The sequence below is a fragment of the Brassica rapa genome, chromosome A03, assembly GCF_000309985.2.
Source record: "Brassica rapa cultivar Chiifu-401-42 chromosome A03, CAAS_Brap_v3.01, whole genome shotgun sequence".
NCBI lineage: Eukaryota > Viridiplantae > Streptophyta > Magnoliopsida > Brassicales > Brassicaceae > Brassica > Brassica rapa.
Genome location: NC_024797.2, coordinates 8,856,235 through 8,868,830, shown reverse-complemented (window position 1 = coordinate 8,868,830; position 12,596 = coordinate 8,856,235). Strand labels below are relative to the sequence as shown.

At 44.8% G+C, this 12,596-nt stretch overlaps 1 protein-coding gene and 1 non-coding gene across 2 annotated transcripts; one reads left to right on the top strand and one right to left on the bottom strand.

Moving 5' to 3' along the window:
• Window positions 1-2,583: 2,583 nt before the first annotated feature.
• On the bottom strand, window positions 2,584-2,690 carry LOC117133145. Its single transcript, XR_004456986.1, has one exon. It is a non-coding gene; the product is annotated as a small nucleolar RNA R71 (small nucleolar RNA).
• Window positions 2,691-7,386: 4,696 nt separating this feature from the next.
• LOC117132428 lies at window positions 7,387-7,740 on the top strand. The gene has a single exon (XM_033286465.1). It carries the CDS (start codon window positions 7,387-7,389, stop codon window positions 7,738-7,740), a length of 354 nt encoding a protein of 117 aa, XP_033142356.1.
• Window positions 7,741-12,596: the final 4,856 nt, after the last annotated feature.

Here is a 12,596-nt window from a genome sequence, read left to right as displayed (position 1 = left end):
TTTTGTTAAGTCCTCTACTTATTCAAATAGGTTCACTTACAATGTGTCGACATTGGATTAATTGTAGTTTTATGAGACTCGAGCAAGTTCAAAACCTCTTTTAAATTCTCTTAAGCATCTTAAAGTAAAACTCCATTTTTCCTCTAAAATAGAGTAAAAATATTTCAACCCTACTCTATTATTACACTTCATAATGGAATAATGAATCATCCGACATTGCATCCCTTACAACGTCTAATCTGAAATAAACGAGTTTTTCATTCTCTTCATAGGATGCTCGATGGTTGGATTGGGACTATAAAAACTTAGCTGTAAGTGAGTTCAGTGGTGGAGCCAGAAGGATCAGAAAAAATTCAAAAGCATAATATATAAACGACCAAAAAACTACAAATGTAATACTCCAAAAAACTACAAATATATTCGATACTCACTCATAGCTTAAAACTTTTTTTTAAGTTTGTTTATTTTTAATGTTTCTATATTAAACTAACATTAACAATGTTTAAAATCACAAAATATGTTTAGTGATTTACTAAATTTTTGTAATTATAAAAAAATAAAATTAAAACTAATATAAATCCAAAGTTTTAAAAATAAAATATATTAGTTGTAATTAAATTTTGTCTTTAATGTTTTATAATTATTTTTGTGGGGTCAAATTAATTTTTTAAATGGGGTCAATTGATATGTGGTGTTTTTAATACCAATACATGTGCACTTTGAGCTCATTTTCAGTCCTAATTCGTGTTTAATTTACATCATTCCAGGTTGGGAACAGGTGAAAGAGTAAAGGAGAGAGTTTCAGGAAGTCAGATGCTGTTTTGAAGGATTCAACATGGAACAGTCATTTAGAACAACCCAAGGGTTGCTCCAGAAGAGATCAAGCATTAGACTGTTCCCGATCGTTAAGGAAACTTCCTATTCTGGAGTTTGCCCTAGTTTTCGACTTTCTCTTTCTCTTATTCCCCTATCACCAGCGCCCCCCTATAAGAAGGGGAGGCTATCGTTTTCTTAAGATTACACTAGTTTTTACAAGGAAACCTAAATTGCTTTTTGGATTCTACGCAACTTGTAAGGGAGAAGGCTCCATCTCTCATTCTCACGAGAAGATTTCCCTGAACCCTTTGTCTTTTTACTTATTTTATATGCAGTATTATTCAGAAATCTTGTTTGTGTCATCCTGCTTAATGATTGAGTAGTAGGCAAAGCTTGCTTAGGGTTGTAGGGTGTTAGCCGCATGAACTGAACACAAATAAGTGATCTCAACTATCTTCATTCATATTGATCTTACTGCCTGCATTGAACTGATCACTTAATGTCGGATCTATGATTTAATCCTCTAGCTAACCGTTAGGAGATAAGTCGACATATATTGAATGAGCTTAGTATCCCTAATCAGCGAGAGTAGATATTAGGGTATTAAGTGAACTAATCAGATCTCGCATCTAAAGCTTGCTTTCGCGTCTTGTTCCAAGCGAGAGCTTAGGATTCAAGACCGACTCGCATAGGGATCAAGATCACGATAGTGAGTTGTTCCAGCTGAGTGATCTGAGTTCTAGATCGCATTTCATCGCACTTGAATAGTTGTTCAGTTCTGCAAGTAACATCCGATTATTGACCCTAAGCCAGCTTCATTTAAATTGAATTCAAACTACCTAGGCATTCTTGTTACTTTTGTCGCAATTAATTTTCAAAACCCACTTGTTTCTCAGCTTGACATTGAACTCATAAGAGTAAAGAGTAAACTGGTCCTCTGGATTGAATCTCAAATACTATAATTACCACTGTTAACTTGACAGTAGCAAGGATTCATTTTTAGTGTATCAAGTTTTGGCGCCGTTGCGACGGGGACTAAGCTTTTACCTTTATTTTTCGGTTTAATATTTAGCCTGAGATATCTAACTTGCTTTACTTCTTTGTTGGAACAGATGATCCAAGTGCATGACCAGTAGACATACTCGGAGCAACGCACAAGGACCACTACATCAGCTGACTAACGAAGAACTCGCAAGATTAGAAAGACAGAACCGTCAACAGCCAAGAATAACCGACACCAACATGGGTGATCATGGCAATATGGATGACCTCACTGCTGCATTGGCACTCATTCAACAACAAATGCAGAATCAGCAACAGCAGATGCAGCAAACCATCCAGAATCAGCAACAAGCTGCACAAGAGCAAGCAGCCGAGAACGCTGCGCGAGAGGAGCGTGGTGCTCTTATTGGGGAGCGAAACCTTCCGAGGAATTTTGCTACTAACCGCTCTCCCATCAACCCTCCACCCTGTACTCGACAGGATTATGAGATCAAACCTGCTCTGATTGGTCTGGTACAGAAGAGCACATTCAGTGGCCTCACTTCAGACATACCAATGGACCACATAGAGGCCTTTGAGAGGATCTGCAATTTCTCTCGCTCAAATGGAGTGCCACCGGATTACGTCAAGTGCACGCTGTTCCCATTTTCTCTCGAAGGGAAAGCCGCACGTTGGCTGCAATCTCTCCCAACCGGTTCTCTAACCTCATGGGACCAGGTTCGATCAGCATTCCTGAGCCACTTCTACACAAAATCCAAAACCGCGGCTCTAAGGCATAGAATCTCCAACTTCAAGCAGAAATCTGATGAACCCTTTTATAAAGCTTGGGAGAGGTATAAAGAGTACCAGAGGGAATGTCCACACCACGGGTTTGATGACGATTACATATTGGAGGTGTTCTACGATGGAGTGAGCTATGAGTACCGGAACACCCTTGATTCCTCTAGTAACGGAGATTTCATGACTCAGACCACTCCTGGTGCATTCGCGCTGATTGAGAACATGGCTTCTAGTTCACTCAACAAGAACAAGAGCATGATCGCTCTAAAAAAGTGTGAACAGCATAGACGATATAGCGGCGAAGATGGACCAACTGCTGAAGGGAAACCAGAGCCAGGTTTTCATAATGGAAGAAGCAACTCCTGAGAAAAATGCGGGGATAAGGCGTTTGAAGCTGAGCAGGCAGGAGACGATCAGCAGGAAGTGAGTTACGTAAATGGACAAGGGTGGCAGCTGAAGAATTATCACCCAAACCCTAACGTAAGGAACAATCCACAACTCTTCTGGCCTAAGCAGGACAAACAAGTTGATCCGGCGCAGAACAACCAGGGCCAGTATTCGGGATATCAGAAGAACTATCAGCCCCGAACATATGTTCTAAGCCAACCGCAGAGCAATCAGCCTCAAATACAGAACCACCAGAACACTCAAGTCGCTACCTACCTCCACCCCTGTCGCTGTTCCGCAAGATGAAACTAAAACCATGCTGCAGCAACTCCTCCAAGGACAACAGCTCCAAGGGAAAGCGCTGAACCAGGTCACCACTGAGATCAATACTAGGATGAACCATATGTTCGGAGACCTGAGCACCAAATATGATAATGTCGCAAGCCATATGAGACAAATGGACATTCAGATAGCTCAGACTGCCGAGAGTGTCAAGAGACAGCAAGGTACTCTACCTGGTAAAACAGACAAAAACCCCAAGGAGTGCAATGCGGTTCAGCTAAGAAGCGGGAAGCAACTTTCCGAGCCAGAAAGGAGAAGGTTCACCGCGGCTGAGAAAGGCAAGCAGAAAGAGTCAGAGCAACCGCTAGCCGACCAAGCAGATGAGGGGAATACAGAGCCGGTAGTTGAAACAGCCTCGCCACGCTCAGAACAACCGGCTGAAGCAGTGCGCCCGATTCCAGAGGCTGTTCTCCTCCTCGCGAATACATTCCAAAAGTCCCTTACCCTGTTCCAGCGAAGGTCACTCGTAAGGACAAGGAGGAAATAAAATGCAGGAAGATGCTGGAAGATCTAACCGTCCGACTTCCCTTGATGGATGCGATTCAGATGATGCCCTCCATGCGTAGCTTTATGAAGGGGTTGATCTCAGGGAAAATATCAGACGAGAGCGAGTTCATGACAGTTTCCAAGGAATGCAGCGCAGTGCTTCAGAACAGGCAAATAAAAAAACGAGGAGATCCCGGCAAATTTGTCCTCTCTATCCAGATTGGGAAGACAGTTTTCGCCTGCTCCTTGGTGGATCTTGGGTCTAGCGTGAATCTAATGCCCTACTCTGTCGCTTTACGACTCGGATACACGCACTTCAAACCAACTAAGATGTCCTTGGTTTTTCGCAGACAGATCAGTCAAATCTCCTGTTGGTATTCTAGAGGATCCCAAGTGAAAGTAGGGAACACCACTGTTCCAGCAGACTTCGTTGTTCTGGAATTGGAAGAAGAGTCTAAGGACCCCCTCATCTTGGGAAGACCATTCTTATGTACTGTCGGAGCTATCATTGATGTGCGACAGGGAAGATTGATCTGAATCTTGGGGACATAGTTATGCAATTCGAAATGGATGAGTTGCTAAAGAAGCCGATGTTGGATGGACAAACCTTTGAGGTCAATGAAGGGGTTGATCCTCTCCAACCACAAGAAGGAATGATCGAGGAGATTCTTACCGAAGACCCACTGGAACTTGCACTGGTGCGTGCTGAAGCCGAGCAGAGTATGGTGAACATTGATGCAGATGGATATGCCAAGATGCTTGACTCCGCAAGGAGTATGGGGAGAATGGTAGCAAGTCTAAGTCTGGAGGAGGATATCAACAGGCGCGAGACCACTCCATCTGGAGCGACCCCTAAACCGGACCAACCAGAGGATCCCTGGAGCGAGCTCAAGGCTCCCAAAGTTGAGCTAAAACCCCTTCCCAAAGGGCTCAGGTACGCTTTCTTAGGTCCGAATTCCACATATCCTGTCATTGTGAATGCTGAGCTGAATAATGTGGAAACTGCATTGCTTTTATGCGAGCTTAGAAAATATCGTAAGGCATTAGGATATTCGCTAGCTGACATCCCTGGTATTTCGCCTGATTTATGCATGCATAGAATCCACTTGGAAGATGAATCAATGACTTCTGTCGAACATCAGAGGAGGTTAAACCCGAATCTAAAAGATGTCGTTAAGAAAGATAATGAAACTTCTTGAAGCAGGTGTGATCTATGCGATTTCTGATAGTAAATGGGTCAGTCCTGTTCATGTTGTACCTAAGAAAGGTGGGATCACTGTTATCACAAATGAAAAGAATGAATTGATCCCTACTAGGACAGTGACAGGACATCGCATGTGCATAGATTTCAGGAAATTAAATGCAGCAACTAGAAAGGATCACTTCCCACTCCCTTTTATTGATCAAATGCTTGAGAGATTGGCTAACCACACCATTTATTGCTGTTTTAGATTTATTCAGGTTTCTTTCAGATTCCCATCCATCCAGACGATCAGGAGAAGACGACGTTCACATGTCCCTACGGAACGTACGCTTACAGGAGAATGCCATTCGCTTGTGCAATGCGCCAGCAACGTTCCAGCGCTGCATGATGTCGATCTTTACTGACCTGATTGAAGACATTATGGAAGTTTTCATGGACGATTTCAGCGTCTATGGAAGCTCCTTTAATGTCTGTTTGTCAAACTTGTGCAGGGTTCTTAAAAGGTGTGAGGAGAAACACCTCGTACTCAACTGGGAGAAATGCCACTTCATGGTCACAGACGGGATTGTTCTAGGGCACAAGATCTCCGAGAAAGGAATTGAGGTGGATAAAGCAAAGATCGAAGTGATGATGAGTTTGCAACCACCAGCAAACGTGAAGGCCATCAGGAGTTTCTTGGGTCACGCTGGGTTTTACCGACGGTTTATCCAGGATTTCTCGAGGATAGCAAGACCACTCACCAGACTGCTCTGTAAGGAGATCAAATTTGATTTCGACAGTGAGTGTCTAGCTGCTTTCCACACCATCAAGGGAGCTCTAGTCAGCGCACCCGTTGTGCAGCCACCAGACTGGGACCTACCCTTTGAAATCATGACTGATGCAAGCGATTTCGCAGTTGGAGCAGTACTACTGGGCAGCGTAAGGACAAGAAACTTCATGTGATCTATTACGCTAGCAAAACTATGGATGAAGCTCAGTGCAGATACGCTACAACTGAGAAAGAGCTTCTGGCTATTGTTTTTGCTTTCGAAAAATTTAGGTCCTACCTAGTGGGATCTAAAGTGATTGTGCACACAGACCATGCTGCTCTTAAGTACCTGCTCACAAAGAAAGATGCGAAACCGAGGTTGTTAAGGTGGATTCTTCTTCTCCAAGAATTTGATCTAGAGATAAAAGACAAGAGAGGTGTCGAGAATGGGGTCGCTGACCATCTATCCAGAATGAAGATTGAGGACGACACAACTCTTGATGAGGAACACCCAGTTGAACACGTCAACGCGATTGGTCTGTGTTACGCGGAACAATCTAAAGAACCGCATCAGACTCCAGCTCTCCAGCATCGCGAAACAACCTCCGAGGAAGGCGCCCGATTGTTCTCATATCTCGAGACATCCTGTCGCCTTGATCCAAAAGCAATATCCTCACCTCCATGGTTTGCTGAGATTGCTAACTATCTAGCTGCTGAAAAGCCACCACTTAAGTTCACAGGAAACGATAAGAGGAATTCCTGAGAGAAGCTAGGCGTTATGTTTGGGATGAACCGTTCTTGTACAGACAAGGCAAGGATGGTTTGTTCAGAAGGTGTGTTCCAGAGGCAGATATCCCAGGAATTCTGCACCACTGCCATGGTTCATCTTACGCAGGTCATTTCGCTGCATTCAAAAAAACGGTTTCTAAAGTCCTCCAAGCAGGATTCTGGTGGCCGACTATGTTCAGGGATGCTCAAGCCTACGTAGCCAGATGCGATGCATGCCAGCGACTTGGGAACATCAGCAAAGGAATGAGATGCCTCAGAATTACATTCTAGAGGTTGAGGGTATTCGACTGTTGGGGAGTCGATTTCATGGGACCATTCCCTGCGTCCTTCAAGAACGAGTACATCCTTGTCGCCGTTGACTACGTGTCTAAGTGGGTAGAAGCAGTAGCAAGCCCTACGAACGATGCAAAAGTGGCGACTAAGATGTTCAGCTCAATCATATTCCCAAGGTTCGGAGTGCCTAGGGTCGTAATCAGCGATGGTGGAACACACTTCATCAACAAGGCATTTCAGGGCCTTTTAAGGAAGAATGGAGTGAACCACAAAGTGGCAACCGCTTACCATCCACAGACGAGCGGACAAGTTGAGGTGTCCAACAGGGAAATCAAAAGCATCCTGCAGAAAACTGTCAACACTTCACGAAAGGACTGGTCGCTTAAGCTGGACGATGCGCTATGGGCCTACAGAACAGCCTACAAGACGCCGCTAGGACGACCCCCTACCACCTTGTGTATGGTAAAGCATGTCACCTCCCCGTCGAGCTTGAATACAAGGCCGCATGGGCAGTCAAGCTACTGAATTTTGACATCAAGCCAGCACGACCGAGAGACGCATGATCCAGATTCATGAACTGGAGGAGATAAGGCACCTCGCCTATGAAAGCTCCAAAATCTACAAAGAGAAAACCAAGGCCTACCATGACAAGAGGATCATTGCCAGACAATTCGAACCCAACGATAAGGTCTTGCTTTTCAATTCAAGGCTGAGACTGTTCCCAGGGAAGTTGAAGTCTAGATGGTCCGGGCCTTTCACTGTTAAGGAAGTTCGACCCTACGGAGCAGTTGTGCTATTAGACAGAAAAGGGGACGAGTTTGTAGTGAATGGACAGCGCGTCAAGCACTACCTTGCTGACTCCACTATCGCAGAGGGAGAAGAGATTCCCCTAAGCGAGCCCCCATCAGCCTGATCGATTGATCCAAGTCGAGCTAATGACTTTAAACAAGCGCTTGGTGGGAGGCAACCCACTGGTCAGTACATACATTGTCTACATAGTCTGTTCTTTTCCTTTTCTAATTTATTTTGGAAAAAGAAATCGGACTCTTCACTCAGAACCAACCAGCGGACTGTTCTTCTGCTAGAACAACCCATCGACTGTTCCAGGTAAGTGTTCCGACAATAAAAAAAAAATAAAAAAAAAAAATAAAAGAGGAATAATTTCGGGACAGTTAGGGTTTTGCCTATTTAAGGCTTCACCCTTCACTTTCCCTTTCAGTCCGCCGTACACTGATCCCCCACTTGCGATTTCCTCTAAACAAACCACCAAATCTTTGATTCTCAACCGTTTTAAGTGGTTTTGCTTCTCATTCGTTTGGAATCTCGAGTTCTCTCTGTTTTTGCAGATCACTTCACCAGTTTCCACAGGTAAGAGACCCGACAATCCCAACCAAATCGCAACAACACTCGGTTTGCAATTTCATTTCTAAACCGCTTTCATAGATCGATTCTTGTTTAACCACTTGATATCGATCTCCCCTCGTGCTGTTAGGGTTGATTTAGAATATGAACACTCTACTATTTCACGATTGCGATTTGAGTTTGATTTGGTTGAAATTTGTTGAAGTGAACAGCGGTTTGCAGTTCGCACAAGGAGAGATGGAATACCTCGATTCCATTTCTTCTGTGTGACATAATAGAACTAATGCTTGATCTTGTTTGCCTTGTAGATGGCAAGAACTAAGCAATCCGCCAAGCGAACGAGAGCCACGTGCAGCACGCCACCCCCCGCAAGTGCAGCAGCAACAAACGTCCGCCTCCTACCCATGGCCCCGCGAGCAAGAGGGTGAACTGATTGATCTCGACAGCCCATTGCTCCTGGACTTCAATTGCGAGGGGTGGGATAAGGGGACGCAGCAGCTCGTTACAACGCCCTCCTCCGAGTTGACATGCTACCCACTCGTTTCTGCCACACAGAAACTTTGGCTGATCTTGGGATCGACGAGGATGTATTCGAAACGCTGCACGCCATCGGGATTGCTCCTCTGTGCTACACAACGCACGAGCTCTATCCAGACCTTGTTCGCCAGATGCTCGCCACGGCCACGATCACCTACGAGGATTCCGACGCACCCCTCCTACGCCAACTGCTCGTTCTCTTTCATGGCGGATGGAGAGTACTGTCGCTTGTCCCTCGACAAGCTCAATGAAATCTATGAGATGGCCCGCTGAACCGAAGGGGGTAGCGGTGGCGAAAAAGTTCTCTCCCTCTAACGCCTTTTGGGACTGCATTGCAAATGGGAACTTCACAGCAGGGAAGGTCTACCAGTCGCAGATTCGGAACCCCGCGCTTCGTGTCATCGCGAAGATCATCTCAAACTCCTGTTCGCCAAGGATCTGACCTCGAAGGTCACCAACGGGGAGCTGCAAACCCTGTACACTGGTATTGAGGATGAAATTCGCGCCTCTGGTTCCGGAATTCCCATTCAAAGGGTTAAGACGAATCCCGGTTTCAACTTCATTCATCACCATGATATGCGAGCGGCGACAGTGCCTTATGCACGGCTCGAAGAAGAAAGACAGGAGCGGCAGCCTGCTCACACCGCTTTTCAAGCATTTCGGCATTGATCTCACCAAATACACAGCGTCAACAAGGAGGTCCAGTACCTCGACATCAGGTACCTAATGGCGTGCCACATCATGCGAGATGAAGAGACCTACAGCTTTTTCGATAAAGCCGGTAACTCAACTATTCACCAAACTGCCTCACCCCGAGATCACCAGGTTCAGTGTTTTGAGAACATACGGTTTCTTCCTCCCCCGAGCTCCTTTGCACTGATCCACGTGCTGCGGTCCCTGATGAAAACATGGATGATGTTGAGGACATCACCCCTGAAGCCGACCCATCGTACGACCTCGGAGAGCTCGCCGATGTGTACCGATGATCACGCTTACAGACGCTGGATGGTGGACTCGCAGCGAAAGAACAACAGCCTCATGCGGAGGATACTCCACCTCGTCACTGGGGGATGCATTGGAGGGAGCGACCAGCGCCAGTCCACGACAGATCGCCCACCAAGATCTCACCGTCCCGGCAAGGAACCCATGGGAACTGGTCCTTCTTTCAGAAGAGGTTCATCGCTCGCGCAACAGGCGATCCTTGACCCAGCCGAGAGCGGCGAGTCCGACTGAGTCCGCAAGGACTATCCTCTATCCATTGTTCTATCCATCTGAACTTGTTATTTTTATTTTTAATGTTTTATGCTGTGTTGCTTTTTGGCTGACCTCAGCTTCATTTCCACCAGGGATGGTGTCGATTAAGTCTGGGGGAAGCACTGTGTGCTGAAACTCTATTTCTTTGTTTTTGAGTCAGTCCTTGCGTCATTTGAATGTTTTTTTATCGAGTCAGTTTAGGATCGAGTCAGTTAAAACTCTTGTGGGAATGAGGACCTTGTGATATATTCTTTTAACCACCTCGTGCTCTAACATTCTTATCCAGTGACCTTAGCAGTGATGAAAGAGCCCATACTTGGACCTGGAACACCCTTCGACCCATCTCATTTGACTCTCCAGAAGCTCTCATCCGATCAGGTTACACTGGGTAGACTCAACTCCTCCTAACTTGAACCTAATCTTGACTGAAATTCTTCTTGTTATGGGCACTAGATCAGGGAAACGAGACCAACGCTCAGGACTTCTTATTCTTTTTACCAATCTTGCTGATCCTGAGCGGCTAGCTCATTTTTAGCTAGTTCCAACCTTCTACCTAAGCCTTTATTTTCACCCTCATGCACTCTGTTTTTCAAAGTCATATGTGCAGATATGTGCAAAAAGGCCGGAGAGGATAGGATTGACACAACCCCTTACTCGTTAACGCCTGACACTCAGAGCTCGACGAATCAATCCCGAAAGAAAGAACAGTCAAAAGCGCATGAGAACAGTCGACAAGATCAATCCTTAAAGAGGAACAGTCGAAAGCGCATGGAACAATGGCACCCGTGAGAAACAGAGGATAGACCCCCAGCGGCTGCAATCATTCGTCCCGATACCTCTCTCCATCTCTCCCTGAAAAAAAAAAAAAAAAAAAAAAATGCTTTAATTTATTTATGATGGAGAGGGAAGATTCGAGATGCATGCTGCTGGAAAAGGGTGAGCAAGAAGTGGGTGCAGATTTTGGAGGAATGAAAAGAAGTCAAGAGCTGGAGAACAGTGGCACGATTGATCCACATTGTAGAACAATCCTAATCCGTGAGGCAGAGATGAGTAAGGGTTGTGGGCTTCAACAGATCCGTCCTCTCTTGCTATTTTGCGCGATATCCTGCATGCACTCAAACACGGTAACCCCAAACACTCTCAGCTCCACCGTAAAACAGCTATTCTATATCAACCCGTCTACCCTGAATAGTGCTTGTATGAGAAAGCTCACGCTGTTCTTAAATGATCCTTAAGGAGTTTTGTCTCGATAGTGCAACCTTTTCAGGTATGAGATATAGAGTACGGAGCTGATCTTCGAACAGCAATCGTGGGGGTGTTCTGGTAAGGGTGTGCGATCTGATTCTACAGCTTGTATGGTTCAGAGATGTGTGGTAAGGGCATGGTTATTAGACAAAGCGAGTTCCCGCTCCTTCAAACCTTTCTCCCTGCTCTTGAGGCTTGGTCTTGTTCGAGGACAAACAAGGATCTAAGTCTGGGGGAATGATATGTGGTGTTTTTAATACCAATACATGTGCACTTTGAGCTCATTTTCAGTCCTAATTCGTGTTTAATTTACATCATTCCAGGTTGGGAACAGGTGAAAGAGTAAAGGAGAGAGTTTCAGGAAGTCAGATGCTGTTTTGAAGGATTCAACGTGGAACAGTCATTTTAGAACAACCCAAGGGTTGCTCCAGAAGAGATCAAGCATTAGACTGTTCCCGATCGTTAAGGAAACTTCCTATTCTGGAGTTTGCCCTAGTTTTCGACTTTCTCTTTCTCTTATTCCCCTATCACCAGCGCCCCCCTATAAAAGGGGAGGCTATCGTTTTCTTAAGAGTACACTAGTTTTTACAAGGAAACCTAGATTGCTTTTTGGATTCTACGCAACTTGTAAGGGAGAAGGCTCCATCTCTCATTCTCACGAGAAGATTACCCTGAACCCTTTGTCTTTTTACTTATTTTATATGCAGTATTATTCAGAAATCTTGTTTGTGTCATCCTGCTTAATGATTGAGTAGTAGGCAAGCTTGCTTAGGTTGTAGGGTGTTAGCCGCATGAACTGAACACAAATAAGTGATCTCAACTATCTTCATTCATATTGATCTTACTGCCTGCATTGAACTGATCACTTAATGTCGGATCTATGATTTAATCCTCTAGCTAACCGTTAGGAGATAAGTCGACCTATATTGAATGAGCTTAGTATCCCTAATCAGCGAGAGTAGATATTAGGGTATTAAGTGAACTAACAGATCTCGCATCTAAAGCTTGCTTTCGCGTCTTTCCAAGCGAGAGCTTAGGATTCAAGACCGACTCGCATAGGGATAAGATCACGATAGTGAGTTGTTCCAGCTGAGTGATCTGAGTTCTAGATCCGCATTTCATCGCACTTGAATAGTTGTTCAGTTCTGCAAGTAACATCCGATTATTGACCCTAAGCCAGCTTCATTTAAATTGAATTCAAATTACCTAGGCATTCTTGTTACTTTTGTCGCAATTAATTCTCAAAACCCACTTGTTTCTCAGCTTGACATTGAACTCATAAGAGTAAAGAGTAAACTGGTCCTCTGGATTGAATCTCAAATATTATAATTACCACTGTTAACTTGACAGTAGCAAGGATTCATTTTTTAG